Source organism: Conger conger, chromosome 17 (assembly GCF_963514075.1).
Source record: "Conger conger chromosome 17, fConCon1.1, whole genome shotgun sequence".
NCBI classification, from domain to species: Eukaryota; Metazoa; Chordata; class Actinopteri; order Anguilliformes; family Congridae; genus Conger; species Conger conger.
Window position 1 is genome coordinate 14,135,042 of NC_083776.1, and position 21,026 is coordinate 14,156,067.

The following is a 21,026-nucleotide window of genomic DNA, read 5'->3' on the forward strand; positions in this document are numbered from 1 at the left end:
AAAACAGAGTCTGCTCCTGTTCACAACGCTAAAGAAACAGCCATGCTAAAACAGAGTCCTGTTCACAACGCTAAAGAAACAGCCATGCTAAACCAGTCCTGTTCACAACGCTAAAGAAACAGCCATGCTAAAACAGTCCTGTTCACAACGCTAAAGAAACAGCCATGCTAAAACAGAGTCCTGTTCACAACACTAAAGAAACAGCCATGCTAAAACAGTCTGCTTCTATTCACAATGCTAAAGAAACAGCACTGCAAGTCTGTTTCTATTCACAGTACTAGACAATAGTCTCTTAAACCAGGTCTGCTCCTATTAAAAATGCTCAATTCACAAGGGTACAACACCAGTGCCCCACCCTAGGAATTGAAACCCGCAATATCTGGTTTATACAGCCCAGTTTCCCAACTGTCCCCAGGTCCCTAAACATTTGCCCATGACAGAAGGGTTTTAGTTGGTAAGGTTGACTTGTCTCATGTGCTTGTGGCTCGTACACATAATGTACTGCTACAACGCATGAACCGCACAGACTATAAAGCGCACAGACTATAAAGTGGAAACTAGTGCCGGCTGGCAGACACACTTCACAACACTGAGTATTCTTCCGCACTCTCCTGAATTGACGTCATACTCTTATTCTGTGCTAGCTGTTACATCCGGAGCGCTATCCTGCAGGTTTAAGCCTCCAACTTGCTGTGAGCACAAGATGCTGAATGAGTCTAAACGCTGAGAATAATTAACCCAGGAGATTAGGCACGAGGACAGCTGTCAACGGATTGGATAGCTGGAAGTAAACAGTTGCTGAATGTGCACCATTCAACAGCTGTAATTTTGTATGTTTTTCGCCCCCTGGTGGTGAAACATTCTTAATGCAGGGGGCTGTTCACTTGGTCATTTAGGAAATGAGAAAGTTAGTGAGAGAGACACTTTTTAGTAGTGAGCTCTTAGCGGGAGTGCATATTTGACCTCTGACCCTCCTACCCCTAGACCTTGTGAGCTCAGTGATCTGGAGTATCTGGATGAGGAGTTCCACCAGAGTCTACAGTGGATGAAGGACAACGACATCAATGACATGCTGGACCTCACATTCACCGTCAATGAGGAGGTCTTCGGACAGGTCAGCGGGGCCCGCAGTGTGTGTGTGTGTGTGAGTGCGTGAGTGCGTGAATGTGTGTGTGCGTGTGTGCGTGTGTGTGTGTGAGTGTGGGGGTATGTGTGTTTGTTTTAGTGTTCCCCTCCAGTAAGGACGGTGTGTGTGTGCCCCTGTAGATCACAGAGCGGGAGCTGAAACCGGGCGGGGCCAACATTCCCGTGTCGGAGAAGAACAAGAAGGAGTACATCGAGCGCATGGTGAAGTGGCGCATCGAGAGGGGCGTGGTCCAGCAGACGGAGAGCCTGGTGCGGGGATTCTACGAGGTGCGTCATCGCCCAGGAACCCTAACACGAACACGGCACACACACACACACACACACACACACACACACACACACACACACACACACACATCCACACACACATGCACACAGACGTCAAGCAGACAGAGAGCCTGGTGCGGGGATTCTACGAGGTGCGTCATCGCCCGGGAACCCTAACACGAACATGGCACACATACACACACACACACACACACGCACACACATCCACACACACATGCACACAGACGTCAAGCAGACAGAGAGCCTGGTGCGGGGATTCTACGAGGTGCGTCATCGCCCGGGAACCCTAACACGAACATGGCACACATACACACACACACACACACACACAGACACACCCACACACATCCACACACACATGCACACAGACGTCCAGCAGACAGAGAGCCTGGTGCGGGGATTCTACGAGGTGTGTCATCGCCCGGGCACACATACACACACACACACACACACACCCACACACATCCACACACATGCACACAGATGTCCAGCAGACGGGGGGTAACTCCGTCTAAGTTGTAAGACACAGTATTTGTCCTATTAGAAAGTAACAATGGCAATGTTGGCTGTGTAGGGTCAGAAACTTTGATCCAGTGTTACCGTCCCGGTGCTGGAGAACAACAACACTGACGCAGACACAGTACTGAAGAAACAGAAATGAGGTGGTCATGTGGTGCTAATTGGCGGTCATGTTTACGGTCACGTTCAGGTGGTGGACGCACGGTTCGTGTCGGTGTTCGATGCGCGGGAGCTGGAGCTGGTCATCGCTGGGACAGCGGAGATCGACCTGGGGGACTGGAGAAACAACACGGAATACAGAGGAGGTACGGTACAGAGCAAAACAGGGCACAGTGACTGATCTCAGTACAGCTGCAGATCTCCTGGCACTGCCCAAGTACTCTACTGCTGGCCAAGTGCTGTCATACTGTACTGATCAGAGCGCAGTGTTGCTGAGAGCAGAATTTAGTGTCTGCTGAGCTCTGGGTTCCTTCTGCTCTTGACAGCTGATCGAGGGTCAGTTGGATTTTTTGGTGGGTCTGATGTCAGGAAATGGAGAGATGTCTGACTCAGTGTGTTCTCCACAGGTTACCATGACAACCACATAGTGATTCGCTGGTTCTGGGCGGCAGTGGAGAGATTCAACAATGAGCAGAGGCTGAGACTCCTGCAGGTACTGCCTTCTCCCACACTGCCCCCTGCTGGTCATCAGGAGGCACTGACTATTCTCTGGAGGAACATGCACCCATCTGCTGCAACCAAGTGGAAGATTAGATGAAAATGAATTCTGATTAAATTAGGCTATGAATTTCAATGTATTCATTTATATTATGAATTGCAAATTAAGGTGTTTACTTACAAGATCTATTATCCACAGAAAATGTTGATAATGGCATGAATATGAAGTATCCCATTTTGCAAGGGTCCGTTTTAAAACAAACCTAAGCTCTCATTAAACACTAGAGATTACATCATCACCAGAATTGTTTTAAAGGACTGCCACAAAGGCCATACAGTCAGGTGAACTTTTTCAAGAAAGACCGTTTTGTACCTACCAACTAAAAATGGTTTTCATTACGATACAAATATCTCACTGTATAGGTAGAATACTTGCTATGTACATAGACTTATAATATGTACTGTTATTTCCCTGATGTTTGTGGACTGTAGAAAATGGTTATGAATGAATGTGAATGTGGTGTACAGTCAGTGCGGTCAGTAAATGTGTCTGTTGATCGGGGTGTCGTCTCCCCTCCTCTCAGTTTGTGACGGGCACCTCCAGTATTCCCTACGAGGGCTTCGCCTCCTTGCGGGGCAGTAACGGACCCCGGCGGTTTTGCGTGGAGAAGTGGGGCAAAATCACCTCCCTGCCCAGGTACTGCACGTCTGTCTGTCTGTCTGTCTGTCTGTCTGTCTGTCCCACTCTCCATTTCTCCTCCAGATTTCTCTGTGTCGGGAAGTGCTCTGTGAGCCACAAGTCAAGTTACCATCAGAATGTTTCGCTAATGTTCCAAAAAAGCGAATTTCCAAAAAGTCTGAAAAGGAAAATATGAATCGGTGTGTGTTTCCATCAACTACAGTCGTGCAAATGTTCATACGAGGGCACAAAAAGATTGCGTAATCAAATGACTCTGCATCGATACGGCAACTTATCCACCTCGGCCAAGCGTTCAAACCTTTTTGCAATATTAGGGTGTGTTATTTCATTTTCTAATGTGCAAATTCTAAATTAGCATGAAAACAGTTGGATGGAAACCCCACTACAGTAAGAATTTGGTTCCCTGTGGATGTGTCTGTCCCTCACGCTAGTGTCTGTCTGTTTGTCCGTCCATCCTTAGGGCCCACACCTGCTTTAACCGCCTGGACCTCCCCCCCTACCCCTCCTTCTCCATGCTGTATGAGAAGATGCTGACCGCCGTGGAGGAGACCAGCACCTTCGGCCTGGAGTGATGACGTCACACCCCTCCTCATCTGGCCCATGACCTCTGTGCCCTCCGCCCCTGGTCTCCAACTGACCACGAGCACCAAAAACACTGACTGCATGTGCTGGAACACTGACCGCACACACTGAAACACTGACCGACCGCACTTCATACACATAAACTGGCTGCACTTGTAATACACACAGACGCTCTGACGTACTAGCTGCACAGAAAACACACGGCAGCTGAAATGCGATGCCTACAGCACACACACAGGGTGTGTTTATGGCGTGCGCTGAAGAGAAGCACATGCGGGCGTGTCTCACGACCTCGTACTGCTCAAAGGCGCACACACCGAGAAGGAGGATGCACCTTCCCGTAGTGCCCGCTCTCCCCCCTGACCGCACCCCCTCAGGTCGTGTGGGGAAGAGGGGGTTGAGACTGGGGAAAATGGCCTCACGAGACTCCCATCAAAACCCTCTGCACTTCACTTACCTCCGCCTCCTTTCGTCCTGGATGTCCAATGGGAGCCATGGATGCAGCACCTTCCTCCAATCACAAGACGTCAAGCAAAAACAACAAAAAAACAAAAAACGTACAGAAACAATACAAAAAAACCCAAATGAATGAATACAGACTCATGTTTTAATATTTAAAATATGATGTTCCAAAGGACTATGATAGACTCGTTGGATGTGTAGGTGAGACCTCTTGGGGTTAAAGATATGCCTTTGTTGCAGAGAGGGTTACAATCACCTGTAGGTGGGCTGTGCTGTTCTGGCGCTGGGATTTGTGCTGACTGGCAGCTTTGATGGGCACACACAGCTCTCTCACTCACACACACAATTCAAACCACGCTTTCTTCTGATGGCCACTAGAGGGCATCAAGTCCCCTCTTTGGTCTGTTCAGGTACACATATACACACCCAGACACACACACATGCTAACATAGAAACACGCACACACTCAGATGTTCATTGGTTCCTTACTAGAAAAAGATAGCAGTTCACTATGCTTATCCGTTGTTTCTTTTCTGACCGTAATAATGCGACAGAAAAATATCATGCTGTTATTAGCGTCTGTGTTGTCCCGAAAGGTTTAAGCGCCTTTCGGACACTCAATCTACAAGCACTCAATGGCAGTTACTCTTGGATTCAGCGTATGGCCCACTATCAATCAAGCTAATCTTCTTTTCTACCGTTGAATGGCAGTACCTTTACAAATTCATCGTAGATTGTTTTGTCATCTTGTTGTTCATTTTAATTGCTTATTATCACAGTGCTCAGTGGCTATTGGAGCGATGGATTATCAAAGTGCTCTGTGTATTTCTACAGTGAGAATAAGACTGACTGTTGTAATCCATTTGTGGCTACACTGTACTATCTCTAATTATCAGGTCTGACAACCCAATTATGACCTCCGAGCACTGTCATAGCTTTCAGTGTCAGTCGTTATGGGTGCATAGCTATGAGTTATGGCATACCTTACTTCCTATTTTGAACGTCAATGTAACATTAATAGGAATGGAAGATCACACACACACACACACATGCATGTCCATTTCTTGCACACACACACACACACACATGCACACACACACACAATTGGGCATATCACACACACACACTCACCGGTGTAACGGCCAAGCTTTTGATGAATGTGAAACAATCACCCGTGAATGTTGAACACAGGCGATAGGGGGGATGTTTGGAGTGGTGGGGGTTGAGGAGGGGGGCGGGGGCTGGACTGACCTAGGAGGTCCCTCCTGCTGGTGGGGGAGGGGGCAAGCACTCAAACTCAGGCTGGGACCGCCCCCTGACCCCTGGAGGACCTGTCCCACTGTCCACGTGAACAGGAGGGAAGATTGGGGTGACCAACGTCTGTAAATGGCCTTTGTCTGTACACACTTGCCTGCACACAGTAGTGATACTAGGACTGTATTCCCCACTGCAACCCTGACCTTCCCCTCTTTGGACACTAGTCCTGTGGGTCTGGTCTGAGAATTGACTCTAAGCAGATTTTTATACCGTTAGCTAACAGCTAGCTATGAACGTGTGTGACGTGCTCCTAGTTTTGAGGATTATTTGCAGAGAATTTCTTTTCCTACTCTTAAAATGGTTGCGAATGTAAGTTAATATTAACGTTACTTTATTTAATATTAAGAGCTTCAAACGGATTGTTTATTTTCTGACGGTTTTGTGCTTTTAAGGCTGACTTTGTTTGGGCATTCCCGAGCTGGATATGCCCCTTCTGAGAGGAAGGAGACTCCACGGGTCACTCCCCCACGTGGGCCCCGGGCCCTGCCCCGTCCGTCACCCCAGTCTCCCCATTTCAGGGCTTCCCCTCCCGCAGGGAGCATTCACACTGTGGGCTGTGTGCTCCATTTACTCTGGCTTAACCCACTTATTCAGTAAGGCCCCAGTGCGTGTGTGTGTGTGTGTGCGTGTGTGCGTTTGTGTGTGCGCGTGTGTGTGTGCGCGCCTGCATGCACGTGTGTACTCCTTCGAGTCCATGTGCGTACGGCTGCTTGTGTGTATGCGCAGTAGTATGTTGGTACCTGTGTGGGCCTGTGAATGGGTGTGTGTGTGTGTGTGTGTGTGTGTGTGTGTGAGAGAGTGTGGTTCAGACACGCAGGTTGTGATGTACAGGACACCACTCCCCCCATCTGCACTTGAAGCAGCTTTTATATTCCAACTCATCAGATTTTGTACTGCATGCAGGTCTGTTGTGTTACTCTGTGAAGTATACCACCAATAGGACTGCTGAAGGTGGTGGTGGTGGGGGGGGGGTGGGGGGGGGGGGGGGGGGGGGTGGACAATGGGTGGCGTAATAAAATGCCCCTCCCCTTCTTTCAGCAAACCAAAGCTACCGGACTGTGGTGTGTTTTATAGCTTATAATGCATGCTGGAGGAATAGTGACACAGCTCTGAGTAGCTATTTCAGGGAGGGGCTTGATAATACACACTCTCCCTGTTTCCCCATCAACTGTATCCATCTTTCTGTTCAAGGGGTGAAGGGTCATAGGTCCTGACTAATGGAAAAAGCTCAAATATGGAGAAAAAAGAAAGTGAAGGCTACTGTATGTTTTACACGTCTGTCTGTATGTTTGTATATAATGTATAGATGCCTCTGTCCAGTCCTGTGTAAATATTTGCACTGAATGTACCAAAGGTTTGGGGCTGGCATAGACTCCCCAAGTCTCTGTATCTTTCTCTCTGTGCGCCCTGTCCCAACGCACTTCTCAAAGACACCCCCCCCCCCCTCCATGTTAGCCACCCTGGCTTTGCCTCATCCCACGTTTTGGGCACCCCTCTCACGAGCATGGACGGTCTTCCTCTGCCTTTGCCGACTGGTTTTGGGCGTCCCGCCTACGGATTCCTACCCCCGTTTCATTGGCTCCCCCTGTTTGGGGGAACCCACACTAGCTGCTCCCAACATGAAGGCCTTGATCCGTGGACCTCGGCGCTCTGCAGACCGGGTGGAACCAGGATGGACCGGGCGGAACCAGGCTGGACCGGGCGGAACTGGGCTGGACCGGGCTGAACCGGGCTGGACCGGGCCGGGCAGTGCCGAGAGCCGGCAGGGTTTGTGTCACATCTGTGTCAGAGCTTCACTATGCAAAGCATTTTCTCTCCATCTCACTCTTATGATTGTAAACATGGAACACCCGTTTTAAAAAGATGTCTGCTGTGTTTCTTTGGTCGTTTCTGCTGGCCTGGGGTGGAGGCAGAGTGGATTTAACCCTTCTGCTCTTTAGGGTTTTTTGAAAATCAAAAGTCTGGATCTTCTGCTAAGGATGACAAAACAGGGTTAAGAGGGGCTGTGATGTATCTGATACCAGAGCTCATGGGCTTAATTTGTCTGCATAGCTAGCTATGTCAGAAATAAGATATGTATCAGTCTGTCTTGAGCCTGTTCCTTTAACCCAGCCATCTCCTAGGTAATGTGTGGCTCATTTAGGTCACCAAAGTGCGATCAACTAGTGGTGTCACACTGATGACTTCGCTCTTTGTGTTGGTCCAAACAGGAGTTCTCCCTGGTCACGGGTATTTTTTTAAGAGAATGGTGTGTCTTGAGGTTATATAAAACAGTTCTATCAATCTCTGCCCACGGTCTAATGTGCTCTAGATCTTCCATACTACCAGGCTTCTGACACTGTTTTGACTAAATCAACTCTTTATTGAGTTTATATGTAATAATCACTTTGGGCATTCTTTGTAGTTTTCTGAGCAGGAGAGCTTAATCTGTGGAGAATATAATGAGTACGAGGAGGGCCAGTTTCACAGACACCGATGAAGCCTAGCCCTGGACTTTTGAATGAATACTCTCCGTACAAAATTGAAAGTCTTGGACTTAATCTTTACCCGTAAAACCAGACCGTGACATTCTATCTTGTCAAATGAAGACTAAATGGAAGAAAGGAATGTAAGAATGAAGGTATGTACATATGTGAGGTTGTTTGGAAGTCTTTAGTGTCCCCTCCCAAACACTGAGATGTACGGCAAAAGCATCTAATGGCACTCTTTTCCTCTCAATTACAAGATATTCAGCCCTCTGGCAGATTTTGAGGTGCTACAATACACTTGTGTGACATTTCACTAATTTAGCAGATTCTCTTATTGAGAGCAGATTAAAATGTAGGAGAACAGATGTATTTACCCTATTCGTATGAGTTTGAGGCCGAGACCTGGATAACAACCCCCAGGGCCCAGTATTTTCAAAACGTTTAATCTAGATCAGAATTATCTGGATTTTCGAATCCCCTTCTTAATTTTTAATTTTGCTATCCCAGATTAAATCGATCATGTAGTTTTGTACCAGTTTTTCAAAGAATCACAGATTACAGAATTGAGATTTGGATATGTCTATCTCTCGAACAACATAATGCAAAGACAAATGCGAGTAAACATGTTGGAAAACGTGTTATTCAGTTTGCATATTAGACGTAATCATCTGCATTAGTACAGAATGCATAGGCTAAAGTCTAGTTTCAAAATGCAATGTCTTAAAAGCTAATAAAAGTAACTTCCAAACAACTGTTTTGAGAGCATAATCTTTTTACTGATCGATTGACCCTAGTTAAAATAATGTTTCTCAAATATTACACAAAACCAACATTTGATCTAGATTCTAAATAGGTTTGGATTACAAAATCATTATCCCAAATTTTTGGATCAGGATCACAGCTTCTAGTTTTGAAATACACAATTTTGAGATTTAATCCTATCCAATTACTGAAATACTATCCAAAAGAAGTTTTGAAATACCGGGCCCAGAACAGTGAATATTGGTGAAACATAAAACACTAAAGCACTAGAACTATGCTAACCAAGAGCCAAAATACTAAATCTCAGTACATGGATTACATGTCTAACACGCCTTCTGCAAAGAAACATAAAATCATAAAAATAAATCATAGCCTAAAGCTCTAAACCCATAAAAATACAATCACCTGAATTAGTAGATCAGGTGGGAGTGCCAGGGGGTGGTGATGGAAGGGGAACCAACATGCCATCTGAGGAAGTGTGTGTTCAGCTTGTGTCAGAAGACGGCCAATGATTGTAAAAATGTAAATGTCTGCACTTATATAGTGCCTTTATCCAAAGTGCTGTACAATTGATGCTTCTTATTCACCCATTCACACACACACACACACACACACACACACACACACACACACACACACACACACTCCAACGGCAATTGGCTGCCATGCAAGGCACCAACCAGCTCGTCAGGAGCATTTAGGGAATAGGTTTATTGCTCAGGGACATTTCGACACACCCAGGGCGGGATCGAACCGGCAACCCGACGACTGTTTTTACCTCCTGAGCCAATGTCACCCTATATTGATGTGCCGACCAATGTGGGAAGTTCATTCCACCACTGTGTGGAACCAGTACAGATGGGCGTCATGACTGGGATTAGCTCCAGACAGGAAGGAAGGTTTGAGATTAGAGAGATCAGGTTATAGGGTAGGGTTTCAATTCAACATTATTGTCCACTTAAAAGGAAATTTGTCTTCAGCTCGCAGATTCAATTGCAATACACACGGATCATTTTAAGGTTAAACAAGACAGTGAGAGAACTACACACTGCATCTTTACGATAATACTGGGTAATAGTGTAGACCTATTGCTGGACGTTTTGAGGACTGGTTGGAGATACAGGACAGTATGATAGAGCTTCCTGTAGTGCGTTAACTGTAGGCTTTGCTGTTTTAACCTTTATGATTAATTATGATTGCTAAGCTTTTCCTCGTTGTTTGCCTTTTGTTTTTATGCTTCCTGTTAAGCACATTGAGCTGCATTCTGCATGAAAGGTGCCATACAAATAAAGCTATTATTGTTATCACTGGTGCCAGAAAGGAGAGGGAGGTGAATGGAAAATGTAGTCTGTCTTGATTGTCAAAAACCTGTTAATGAGATTCAATGCTAATTTGTAGGCTGGCAAAAATAAAATAAAAATAATAATTTGCAGTAAGGCACAAGACAAATTCTAGTGTCTGTATGCATTAGTGTTGCATTAATTTTCCATAAAAAAATGACATAACTTCTGAAATCAAAGCTCAATCCATACGATGCCATTTTGATCCTTAGCAGTTTTTGGAAAATAACCAGAACTTGTCTATTTTTCCAGTCAAGACATGCAGAAGGGCACATCTGCCAAGACACACTGGGTGTAGCACAGAAAGGGTGCATCTTTGTTTACTATGTAACTGACTTGCAACAGACATCAGAAGAGAACCACAGCCAGCTACCAGTTATTTTGTTCCACTGGTTACTCAGTCTGTCATTCTCAATTTCTGAATGTATCATTCCGTCTTCTCTGCATTGTTTTATTTCTTATCCCTGCACACACACTACATATGGTTGCAAATGTATTTGACCCTCCGGTAAGAACTTCCGTGTTCCTCGGTGGCAGTTTAAAAATTAGTTGCCGTGCTACAGTGAACGCTGGGCGGCGCTGGGCTAAAAAAGAAAGCGGTAGAAAAGTGAGAATGGTACGTCACTCGGTTTGAAGCCAGTTCTGCCGGTCATGCTCTGATTGGATTAATCCGAAAAGTGTGACGTAATGTGGGCACCCAAGCTCAGCTTTCAAACGAAAACCGACCCAGGAAAGCCAAGAGCACTGCCTGAAGTGTGTATGTATCAATCAATGCAGTATGTCTGAACCACAACAGGGGAGCGCAGTTTAACTTTCAACAGCAAGAGGATCTCGTCTTTGCGAGACTCGGATCTATTCGTGCGTACGCTCGAGTAAAAAAAGAAAACAGTGGACAAGTTGGCAGGGAAACCACGAGCAACTGGTGGCGGCGGTGTGTATTCGCGAAATAACTGCTTGGCAAAGTTGTCTGGCGCTGGCTAACGAGAGCTAAGGTACTGTGCAAGTACAGTTTCATCAGAGAGGAGTGACATTTTGGACACACAGACAAAGGATGTGTCACCTTCTTGCTAAAAAGCCAGGACAGGTTTGCCATTCTGATTCTCTGTTTACGAGAAACATTCATTTCTTGTGAATTTGCAGTAACGCAGCTAGCTAGTAATCCGCTGGCATTGGACTTGATTGAGACTGAGTTTTAGCTAGCTAGTTGGCAAGCAAGCTAGCGTTAGCCAAGCAGCTTTAGATAACTTTAAAACCATTAGCGAAATATAAAGAAGAACGCAAAAAGGGGGCTCAACTTCATCGTCATTCGTTTGCAACAAGTGGCAACTTTACAACGAAAATAATTAAGCCGGGGAAAACACTTTCCGGTGGATAACTAACTAACGTTAACGTTAGTTGTCTTCAGTAAGGTGAATATAGCTAGCTAGCTAAGAATCGTTTTCTCACCTCGCGTTGCTCACGTTGTAGCTAGTTGACATTGGGCTAGCTAGCTCAGTAAGTTAGTTGGATAACGTTAGCCAAGTTAGGTGGAAGAGCAGGTACTGGTTGGAGTATGATGTCAAGAAGGCGGTTGGATAGTCGCAGTTGCCCTCCTGGGCTTTTTGGGGAAATTCAGACTCCGATCCGGACCGAACCCTTGGACAGCCTTTTCGAGATGACCAGCGAACTGGGCAGGTAAGATAATGTCGTCCGGGTTGTCACGATCCATCCAGTTAACGTATCAATTTTGTGTGCTTAATATCCTGTTAGTGCATATTTGTGTATTGGTCTAAGACAGATTGTTTTGAAAGTAAATATCAACATGTCTTTTGTAAAGTGCATTTCTGAAGGCTTCCCTTTAATACTTGAAAACATCATACCGCAATGTTATCTAAATAACGCACATGATAGTGTATCTTTTTTAGCCTGGTATAGTACTGATGTACAGTTGGGACACGATATGATAATTTTCTAAAATTGAATGCCTTGCTACGCTGGCTGGCTTCATTGCCTGTGCAAATTATATTGCTGAGCCCTTCACCAAGCTAGCTAGATATAACAGTAACGCGTTTCATGGCAGAAGGCGAAGAAACTGATAATGCAAATATTTTCTGACACATTGACCAGCCATACAAACGTCCTTTCTACAAAAAAGCTAACGGGGCTGCGGGTGTTTCTCGCGCTAAGGGATACATGGATGGATACATTTAGAACAACACAGATCAGATTCTTCTGCGAGTTTTAAGGGTTTGCAATCGCTAGGAATCTCCAACTGCGTTTGGAATGCAATCACACATGAAGCTTTTGGTCGACTGCAGATAATCTGAGAGTACACCATACTTACCAAGGGATTATCCTCCTCGTATATATAACATTATATACGTATATATAACATTTACGTGGGAAAACACCATTTTGTTTTGACTAGTTGCAACCTTTTGATGACTGCAGGTTTGAATCCTGACTATGTGCTGTTCTTTTTCCACCATTGAGCAAGGTCAACTAGTTGTGAGGTTTGTTCCTTGACCTGAAACTTTGCCTGGCTTTTGTCACTCCCATTCTCATCTCCCACCACTGGCTACCAGTGTCAGCTTGCATCAAATTAAAAACCTTGGTGCTTGCCTTTCGGGCAGCCAATGGGACCACTCTGTTATAGCTTCAAAAAGTCGCCAGACCTTAAACACCCTCCAGATCTCCTGTATGTTCTGGCCCCCAGAAACGGAATTAGCTTCCAGGACAGTACAGTAGAAACCCTACAGTACCTGCTGACTGACACAGACCGGCACATCTCTTCAGACTGAGCAACAGCTCCCCAAATCCTCTTTCGCAGACCTCTTACATTATTTTTAGATTTTTTGGGATGATAATAATGTTCTAGGTATACATGTACAAAAAGATAGGTTAGCTGTGTAGTATTATTTGCCTTTGTTTTTACCAGTATTATTCATTTGTTTGGCTGAGTTTACATTGATTCATTATTAATTAACCTTCTTGGTGATTCCTGAGACCAACACTGATGTTTTCCACTTTTCACTCTAGACACGAGCGTCTGCTGAGTGATTGTAAAGTGATGTCTGTTTTATAAAACTTCAGGCTACCTTTCACAGGGACATTTTGTTCCTTCTCACATATCAGAGTGGTGACATATGGCTCTCAGTCAGGTTCTATTTTGATAGATCATTTTGGTTTGGTTGGGTTCTTGCACTGTACATTTTTTCTCCTGTTGCGATTCATTATTAATTTCTGTCAGCCTGCTCACTGTAGCCCATGCCTTCATGGCCATGACTTCTAGCTGACTCTAGATACTGTAGGAATACTTGTCACGCATAGGGTGCCCGTAGCATCCATGCAGGGTAAACAAGCAATCGAAAGTCAAAAATATGTCCGCTCTGTCCATTCACACAGAATGAAATACCCTTCTTATTTGTGACAGCAAAGAAAACTGTTTTTCTGTTTTTGTTTTGACTTTACGAAAAAGCTTTTTCTGCTAGCCATGTGCTATGCTAACATTTTTTCCAAGGAGCACCTAAGTTGCATTTAAGAGTGTGCCAATGCATCCTAATTAGCAGCTCTGCTCCAAAATAGTTTGTCTAGTTAGCACACATCAGTTTTCAGGAGCAAATTCTCCCAAAATGGGAGTACTGTGGAGCCCTGGCTGGTTTTCTAGAGTCGAGTTATCATTTCACTGCAGGCTGTTTTAACCTGCTTCCTGAGCTGGAGTCTGTGCTCTGCCTTCTCCGGTAGGGATCAAATCCTCAGGATTTACGAGGAGGGAGATTACACCACCTATCAAAAATGAATAAGAGTGGAAACCAAACCCCCCTCCCCAAGAATTCAAGGTGTTTTGCAAATATTTCAATAGAAGTAACTGCATTGTTTTTAAATTCATTTTCCGAATTCATTTTTCACCGTCTAACAGAAGAATGGCTGGCCAGCTGTGTTTATTCCCTTTCTGGAAAGTCACCTTCTGCTGATCTCAGCAGGGGAAGGGCCAAGTGGTCTGGGTCGAGGGGCAGACAGGTCGGGGAGGGGTGTCTCAGGGGTGTCAGAATGAGGGTGGGGCTTTTAAATTACGTTACAGTCATTTGGCAGACGCTCAACAACAAAGACAACAAAGTGCTCAACCATAACCAGGGACAAGTGCGCTGAAAGTTCCTAGAGGGAAGTACTAGTACCAGCGCTAGGAATGACCACAAAGATAAGAACTTGGACCTTGTAGATTAATCTGGGACAAAAACGAACGACGGTAGCAATAAAACCGCCTTGGCTGATTGTCTCTTGCTTTGCGATGTCATCTCATGGGAGTCTGGCAAGCACTCACTATTCATCTCCTTGGCCCCCTACATTAGGTTCAGTACTGTACCCATACGAGCCTGGAATCACACCATGAAATTTACCTTTCAGACTCCATACAAGCACACAGACTCGTGCACACACAGACATTGACAGAAAGGAACTTTGGTTTTGAGGGCCCGACTGGATGGGACATTACTTCAATCAGATATGAGATTTTCAACTGTACATCACAAATATTGTGACTTCTAAGAATTAATAATCCACATTTGTCTGTGTAAATGTTGTTCACTACGCAGAATTCTGCATGTTCATGCACACTTAGCAAGAAGTGTCGCAACAGTGAATCACCCTATTTTATGTGCAGTTCCTAAGCTCTGAATATGTGATGAAATTAACTTCCTCTTGTCTGTGAGTAAGCTTGGAGTACTGATCCAAGTAGTTGTATAGCGATTTTAAAGTAGTGTTTGGTCTTTTTCTCAACAACTTCAAGTGTATGTCTGAAATATTCCTGAACAGTGTGTTGGATTAGTTTATCCAAGCACTGGGGAAAATCCCTTGAGAAACACACACATTTTCTCTGCATATGAATGAGAGACTCAGACCACTATCTGAGCAATTATCACTGAAGTGCGTTTAGTCCCTGAAGCACGCAAAAAGTTTGATGGGGAGTGCGGATGTTAAATTATGTTTCTTAGAGATTTCCTGTGTGCTCTGCCATAGCAAAGAAGGCATTAAAGCTGACCAGCATAGGCCAAAATGTGACAGGAACCTCGACTTCCACCCGACCTCACGTGAAACGTGAAGCAGCTCCTCGTGAGTTCTGCCCGGTCGCCGGGTCATGCACAGTGCAGCGCCTCCCCGGACAATAGGTCTGGGAGATTCTGACCTGGGATCAGCTCTCACGGGAACCTGCCAACCCCAGTGTGGGAGTCAATGAGGCCTCCGACATGAATGTTTCTGGATATTCAGTATGTGTGAATACTTCAGCTTGCAGTAGGCCATCCGGGCCAGGGATCTATCCCAACGTACGGTGCGAGGTCTATGTGACGACACTGTGGAATGGCTTTAAACGTGTGCTCGCTCCCAGCTGTGCTCAGAGACTGAACACTGTGGTGCCCCATGCAAGCACTGCTGTGAGAGGCCGAAGCACATGGACACACACACACACTCTCTCTCTCTCACACATACACACACACTCTCACACACATAGGCCTACACACATACTCTCACACACATAGGCCTACACACATACTCTCACACACATAGGCCTACACACATACCCTCTCTTTCACACTCTCACGCTCGCACACACACACACTCACTCTCAGACTCGCACCCACTCACACATACTCTCACACATGCACATACTCGTGTTCTCACTAACACACACACACACTCTCTCTCACACATACACACACACTCTCACACTCATAGGCCTACACACATACTCTCTCTCTCACACTCATTCTCACACACATGCTCTCTCTCTCTCACAGTCTCACATACACACACACACACGCACACACAGAGACCCCTGCAGTGTTTCTGCAGCAGGAGGAAGGAAGTCATCTGAAGAGTAAATAGCCCCTCAGCCCCTGCAGGGCTGAGAAACAGGAACCGCCGTCACGCTTGCCTCTCGGGTTCCTGCTTTTGTGTGATTTGTGTGTGTGTTTTTGTCGCGTTCCTGCGCGACAGCGCTTGCGTTCGGCGACGTTCTCCATTGTGCCCACAAGTGGACGGGGGTCCCTCTCTTAGCTGCCACTTCACAGCTGCATCAAAAGCCCCTACGCTGACACATGGAAAGTGTGGTTCACTGTGCGTAATTTACTGTGCCTACACACGGACGCAGAAAACCCCGCACGCCACACACATTTTCCTCACAGTGCCTTCACCCCCTATAGCACGTGCTCCCACCCAGACCAGCTCCCAAAATGAAGACCGTGAGCACATTCAGTGCATATATAAGTGCTATGATGAGCTCAGAAAGGAGCTGGTTACGCGCTAACCGCCAGTCCGGGTGTGAAGAAGAAGTGGTGAGCTTGACTGCAGGCCATTATTACTGGCTGGGTGCATGTATCGCAGGCAGAGAGAAGCTCCTGTCGAGCCCAGCCCAGAGCAGGCAGAGAGGCTCCTGTGGAGCCCAGCCCAGAGCAGGCAGAGAGGCTCCTGTGGAGCCCAGCCCAGAGCAGGCAGAGAGGCTCCTGTGGAGCCCAGCCCAGAGAGGGCCCAGGAACGCTTCTCCAGCTGCTCGGAGTGAAGCTATTCTGGACCGCGGTCGACTATGCTGCCCGACCAGCCTGCCACAGTCTCGCTGAACATTTTAAGTGAGGGTTCTGCTTCTGTGGGACCGCACTCTCTCTCGTCTTTTGAGTGTGTTTGTGTGTGTGTGTGTGTGTGTGTGTGTGTGTGTGCGTGTGTGTGCGTGCGTGTGTGTGCGTGCGTGTGCGTGCGCGTGCGTGCATGTGTGTGTGTGTGTGTATAGATATATATTTCTGTGTGTTGTGTGTATATATTTGTGTGTGTGTATATATTTGTGTGTGCGCGCATGTATTTCTGTGTGTGTGTGTGTGTGTGTGTGTGTGTGTGTGTGTGTTTGCGTACGTGCATGCCTCTGCATGCCTGTACAGTGTCCACATATATGTACACATGGGTAACCTTATCTTTACTGCTGAGCTTTCAAAGGGCACAAAATTTCCACTCTCTGCTATTGGTTTCATTCTTGCTGTACTAATAACTGTCATAACCGTAACTATGAAAACATACAAAATCACCTGGGGCTTTTGGCCCAGTTGAGCTAGATACACCTGCCATTCATCACGTTTTCTGCACGTCCCAATTAACTTGTTCTATAGTGCTCACACACCTGATTCTAGGTGTAGATTGAAGACCACGATTACATAATGAGTTGAATCGGATGTCTTATTGTCGGGCTATAACAAAAACCTGCACCCACACCAGCCCTTTTTGGATAACATTGGACACTGTTCTACAGTGGTATTCAGCTGAAGCTGTGGCTGAAAGCATTAATTATAATAATAATAATAATAATAATATATTTTATTTCTTTAGCACCTTTCAAGCACAGAGCAGAGTGTTTTACAGACATAGAGATGGAAGAGTAGGGTAAAAACAGGCCATAACATTGCACAGGACAGAAGTATGAGCCAGGCTGGGTTCCAGGCCCTGCCTCAGTGCTGGGGTCAGCTGCTTCAGGTCTGCAGGTCATCCCCACAGTCACTGGGCCTCAGTGTGGTTCAGCCATGTGGCTCTCAGCTGTGAGTCAGGCCTCTCCACACACACGTGGTGCCAGACCGCGCTCTGACTGAGCTAACGTGCGTCAGGGCCGAGACATCAGACTGATTCAACAGCCCAGTCGCTGGCCAGTGGGGCAGTTCTCACTGTGTGTGTGTGTGTGTGAGAGAGTGTGTGCATGCCTGTGTGTGTGTGTGTGTGTGTGTGTGTGTGTATGTGTGTGTGGATGTGTTTGTAAGGGATACTTCAGTCCCTTAGTCTCTACATGTGCCTAGCTCTCCCAGAGGCCTATGAAGAGGTAGGCCGTCACCTCTGTCTCCCTCCGTCTCTGTTTTGAGAAGGCTGTTGTTGCTAGGAGGAAGTTGTGATGTAGTCCACACCTTCACTGTAGTCACTGTTGTTGTAATCCGGTGGAATACGTTTCGCAAGCCCTGCGGTAAACGAGGCACAGCCGGGCCCCGCCGGTGCGAGCAGCCAGAGCCACACCCCTTTCAGAAGAGTCCTCGAGTCAGCAAAGCGCAGCGCTCCACACGTCCAGCGGAAAAGGGAGGGAGAGAAACGTGAGCAGGAAATTCCTGCGTCTTCGTTTCCATGCCTCCCTTTTCCAACGCTCTCCCCCTCTCCCAGCAGAGCGACGGGTCACAATAATACGCATTTTAAAACGGCAGCCCATTCAGAATTATGAGAGGGAGAGCGAGGAAAAGAGAAGGACAACAAAGAGGAGAAAGGGATTTTGTTTTTACAAAATTGATGAGTCGCTGTCCATGGTTGATTAAGTGCTGTAATTGAATCTGCTTCTTGCCCTCTCTCTCTCTCTCCCTCTCTCTCTCTCTCTCTCTCTCTCTCCCTCCCCCTCTCTCTCTCCCTCTCCCGCTCTCCCTCAGGGGGAAGTTTGCGGTGGTGAAGAAGTGCGTAGAGAAGGCCACGGGGAAGGAGTTTGCCGCCAAGTTCCTGCGCAAGCGCCGGCGGGGCCGTGACTGCCGGGCGGAGATCGTGCACGAGATGGCGGTTCTGGAGGCGGCCCGGAACAACCCGCGGGTGGTCAACCTGCACGCTGCCTTCGAGACGGACCACGACATCGTGCTGCTGCTGGAGTAGTGAGTCACGGGGGGGGTGCGGTCGCCGCGTTAGGGAGTTTGGTCAGGCAGCCTCGGGTCCTGCCCACAGGGGCCGGTGTGGGGATGCGGTCAGGGAGACTCCGTTCTTGCCCACAGGGGGTGGTGTGGGGGTGCGGTCGCTGTGTCAGGGAGATCGGCTAGGCTGCCTGACCGGTCTGCCCACAGCTTTGCGCGGGGGTGGGGGGGTTGCGGTTGCGGTCGGTAAAAGTCAAGGTCACGGCCTGGTCCCGCGGTCCCTCCGGGTCGAGGTTCATGGTGGGTGACTCAGCGCTTTATTGGCGGGGAAGTTAAACCTCGCCTGTTTCAGGAAATACCTGTGTGTGTGTGCGTGTGTGTGTGTGCGTGCACGGGCGAGGCCCTGAACTGCTACCACTGCAAGGTCTGGATAACACTGTTTGCAGTTCTCGATAAATAACACCACAGGCCTTTTACATATCTCAGCAAAACTGCAACGAAAGCCTTACTGATAATTAGAGGAGATAACTGAGAAGCTACATGAAACTGGTATTTCCAGCGCAGTACAGTATGTGTAAATGTTTAATGCCTGCTGAATTCAACACATGATCTCATGAATCACAATTGAATCATTTAGTTATTTGGTTATGAATGAAAGCATTTCACAATTAGGTTTTGGATTATTTGTCACATCAGAACTGCTGTTACGACGTGTACAATAAAATTCCCTGCTGTGGTACATTAACCTCTTCAGTCCCAAGAGTGCCATATAGCACTTGAGCTTAACAAGCGTAAAATCACTGACCTTATAACTTCAACTTCAAAATGACTGCTATACTATTGTTTTGAGCCCCCATTAAAACCCTTCTAAATTTCAGTTTTCTCAACTACAGCAAAACCCCCTTGTTATTTCAGTCCGTCCATATTGGGCATGGGCCTGAACGGGTTAGGCTGGTTTTGGGGACTCCGGGTTGCTGTTGACTGTTAATGGGACGATGTGGGTCAGGCTCTGGAGAACAGCGGGTTTGTGGGGTCGAGCGGCTCCGTCAGGGGGAGGTCACAGAGCAGCGGGTCGATCCACACTCTCAGAGAGAGAGAGAGAGAGAGAGGGGCCACGCCCTCACGCCAAGCTCGGAGGCCTCGGGGAGGGCTTCTCCACGCCACAGCGGCCAGGAGGGTGTGTCGCACCGAGCCGCTAAATAAACGCTTCTCATGCCGTTTATTGCCCCTCGTTCACAGTCAAGGCGGGAAAAGGGCTAGCCGTATACAGCGGGGAAAGAGATAGTGGTACACAGCTCAAAGGTCAGGTGCCCTTCGTGTGAACTCATCCTCTTCCTCAATAACTTCCCGCCCTTTCCCTTTGGTGATATCGCCTCCTGCTCAGACAGTTGAGCTGGCGTGTGTCCTGAGGAGGTATGACACCAAACCTGCTCTTCTCCTGGGTCTGGGCCCAGCACAGCTGCTGCTGTTAATTGCGCTGCTGTACGCAGTGGTGTTAATGGAGCTGGTGTACGCAGTGGTGTTGATGGAGCTGCTGTACGCAGTGGTGTTGATGGTGCTGGTGTATGCAGTGGTGTTGATGGTGCTGCTGTATGCAGTGGTGTTGATGGTGCTGGTGTATGCAGTGGTGTTAATGGCGCTGCTGTATGCAGTGGTGTTAATGGAGCTGCTGTACGCAGTGGTGTTGATGGTGCTGGTGTATGCAGTGGTGTTGATGGTGCTGCTGTATGCAGTGGTGTTGATGGTGCTGCTGTATGCAGTGGTATTGATGGTGCTGGTGTATGCAGTGGTGTTGATGGTGCTGCTGTATGCAGTGGTGTTGATGGTGCTGCTGTATGCAGTGGTGTTGATGGTGCTGCTGTATGCAGTGGTGTTGATGGTGCTGCTGTATGCAGTGGTGTTGATGGTGCTGCTGTATGCAGTAGTGTTGATGGCACTGCTGTTAAGCTGTAGCTGTTGTGGAAGTTCATATAGACCCTTTTCCTCTAGAGATCTATACATTTCCTGTGTCTGACATTGCTGGTGGTCAGTAAAAGAGGTACTATATTTAGCACCTTTGAGTTCACTGGAAATGGAGTTTGCGGGCGTGGTTGCATCAAGTTCACCAGAAATGTTGTTTGCCCTATAAACCCATTTTTATAGCTTTTATAGCCTGATATCAATCTGATGTGATAAAAGGTGATGT

At 47.1% G+C, this 21,026-nt stretch overlaps 2 protein-coding genes across 6 annotated transcripts in view; both read left to right on the top strand.

The window, feature by feature from the left end:
• LOC133116626 (E3 ubiquitin-protein ligase HECW2-like) overlaps positions 1-5,540 on the top strand; it is a 56,129-nt gene extending 50,589 nt beyond the window's left edge. For all 5 annotated transcript variants that reach the window (XM_061226406.1, XM_061226410.1, XM_061226407.1 and 2 more), the window contains 6 exons: positions 985-1,114; positions 1,267-1,413; positions 2,144-2,258; positions 2,520-2,605; positions 3,195-3,307; positions 3,771-5,540. In XM_061226406.1, the coding sequence (XP_061082390.1) occupies positions 985-1,114; positions 1,267-1,413; positions 2,144-2,258; positions 2,520-2,605; positions 3,195-3,307; positions 3,771-3,882 (703 nt within the window). In that variant the 3' untranslated portion in view covers positions 3,883-5,540. The remainder of the gene's footprint in view (positions 1-984; positions 1,115-1,266; positions 1,414-2,143; positions 2,259-2,519; positions 2,606-3,194; positions 3,308-3,770) is intronic.
• A 5,394-nt stretch (positions 5,541-10,934) lies between these two features.
• The window catches only part of stk17b (serine/threonine kinase 17b (apoptosis-inducing)), a 19,440-nt gene continuing 9,348 nt past the window's right edge, over positions 10,935-21,026 (top strand). The window contains exons 1-2 of the mRNA XM_061226153.1: positions 10,935-11,915; positions 18,653-18,865. Coding sequence (XP_061082137.1) covers positions 11,794-11,915; positions 18,653-18,865 — 335 coding nt within the window. The 5' untranslated portion in view covers positions 10,935-11,793. The remainder of the gene's footprint in view (positions 11,916-18,652; positions 18,866-21,026) is intronic.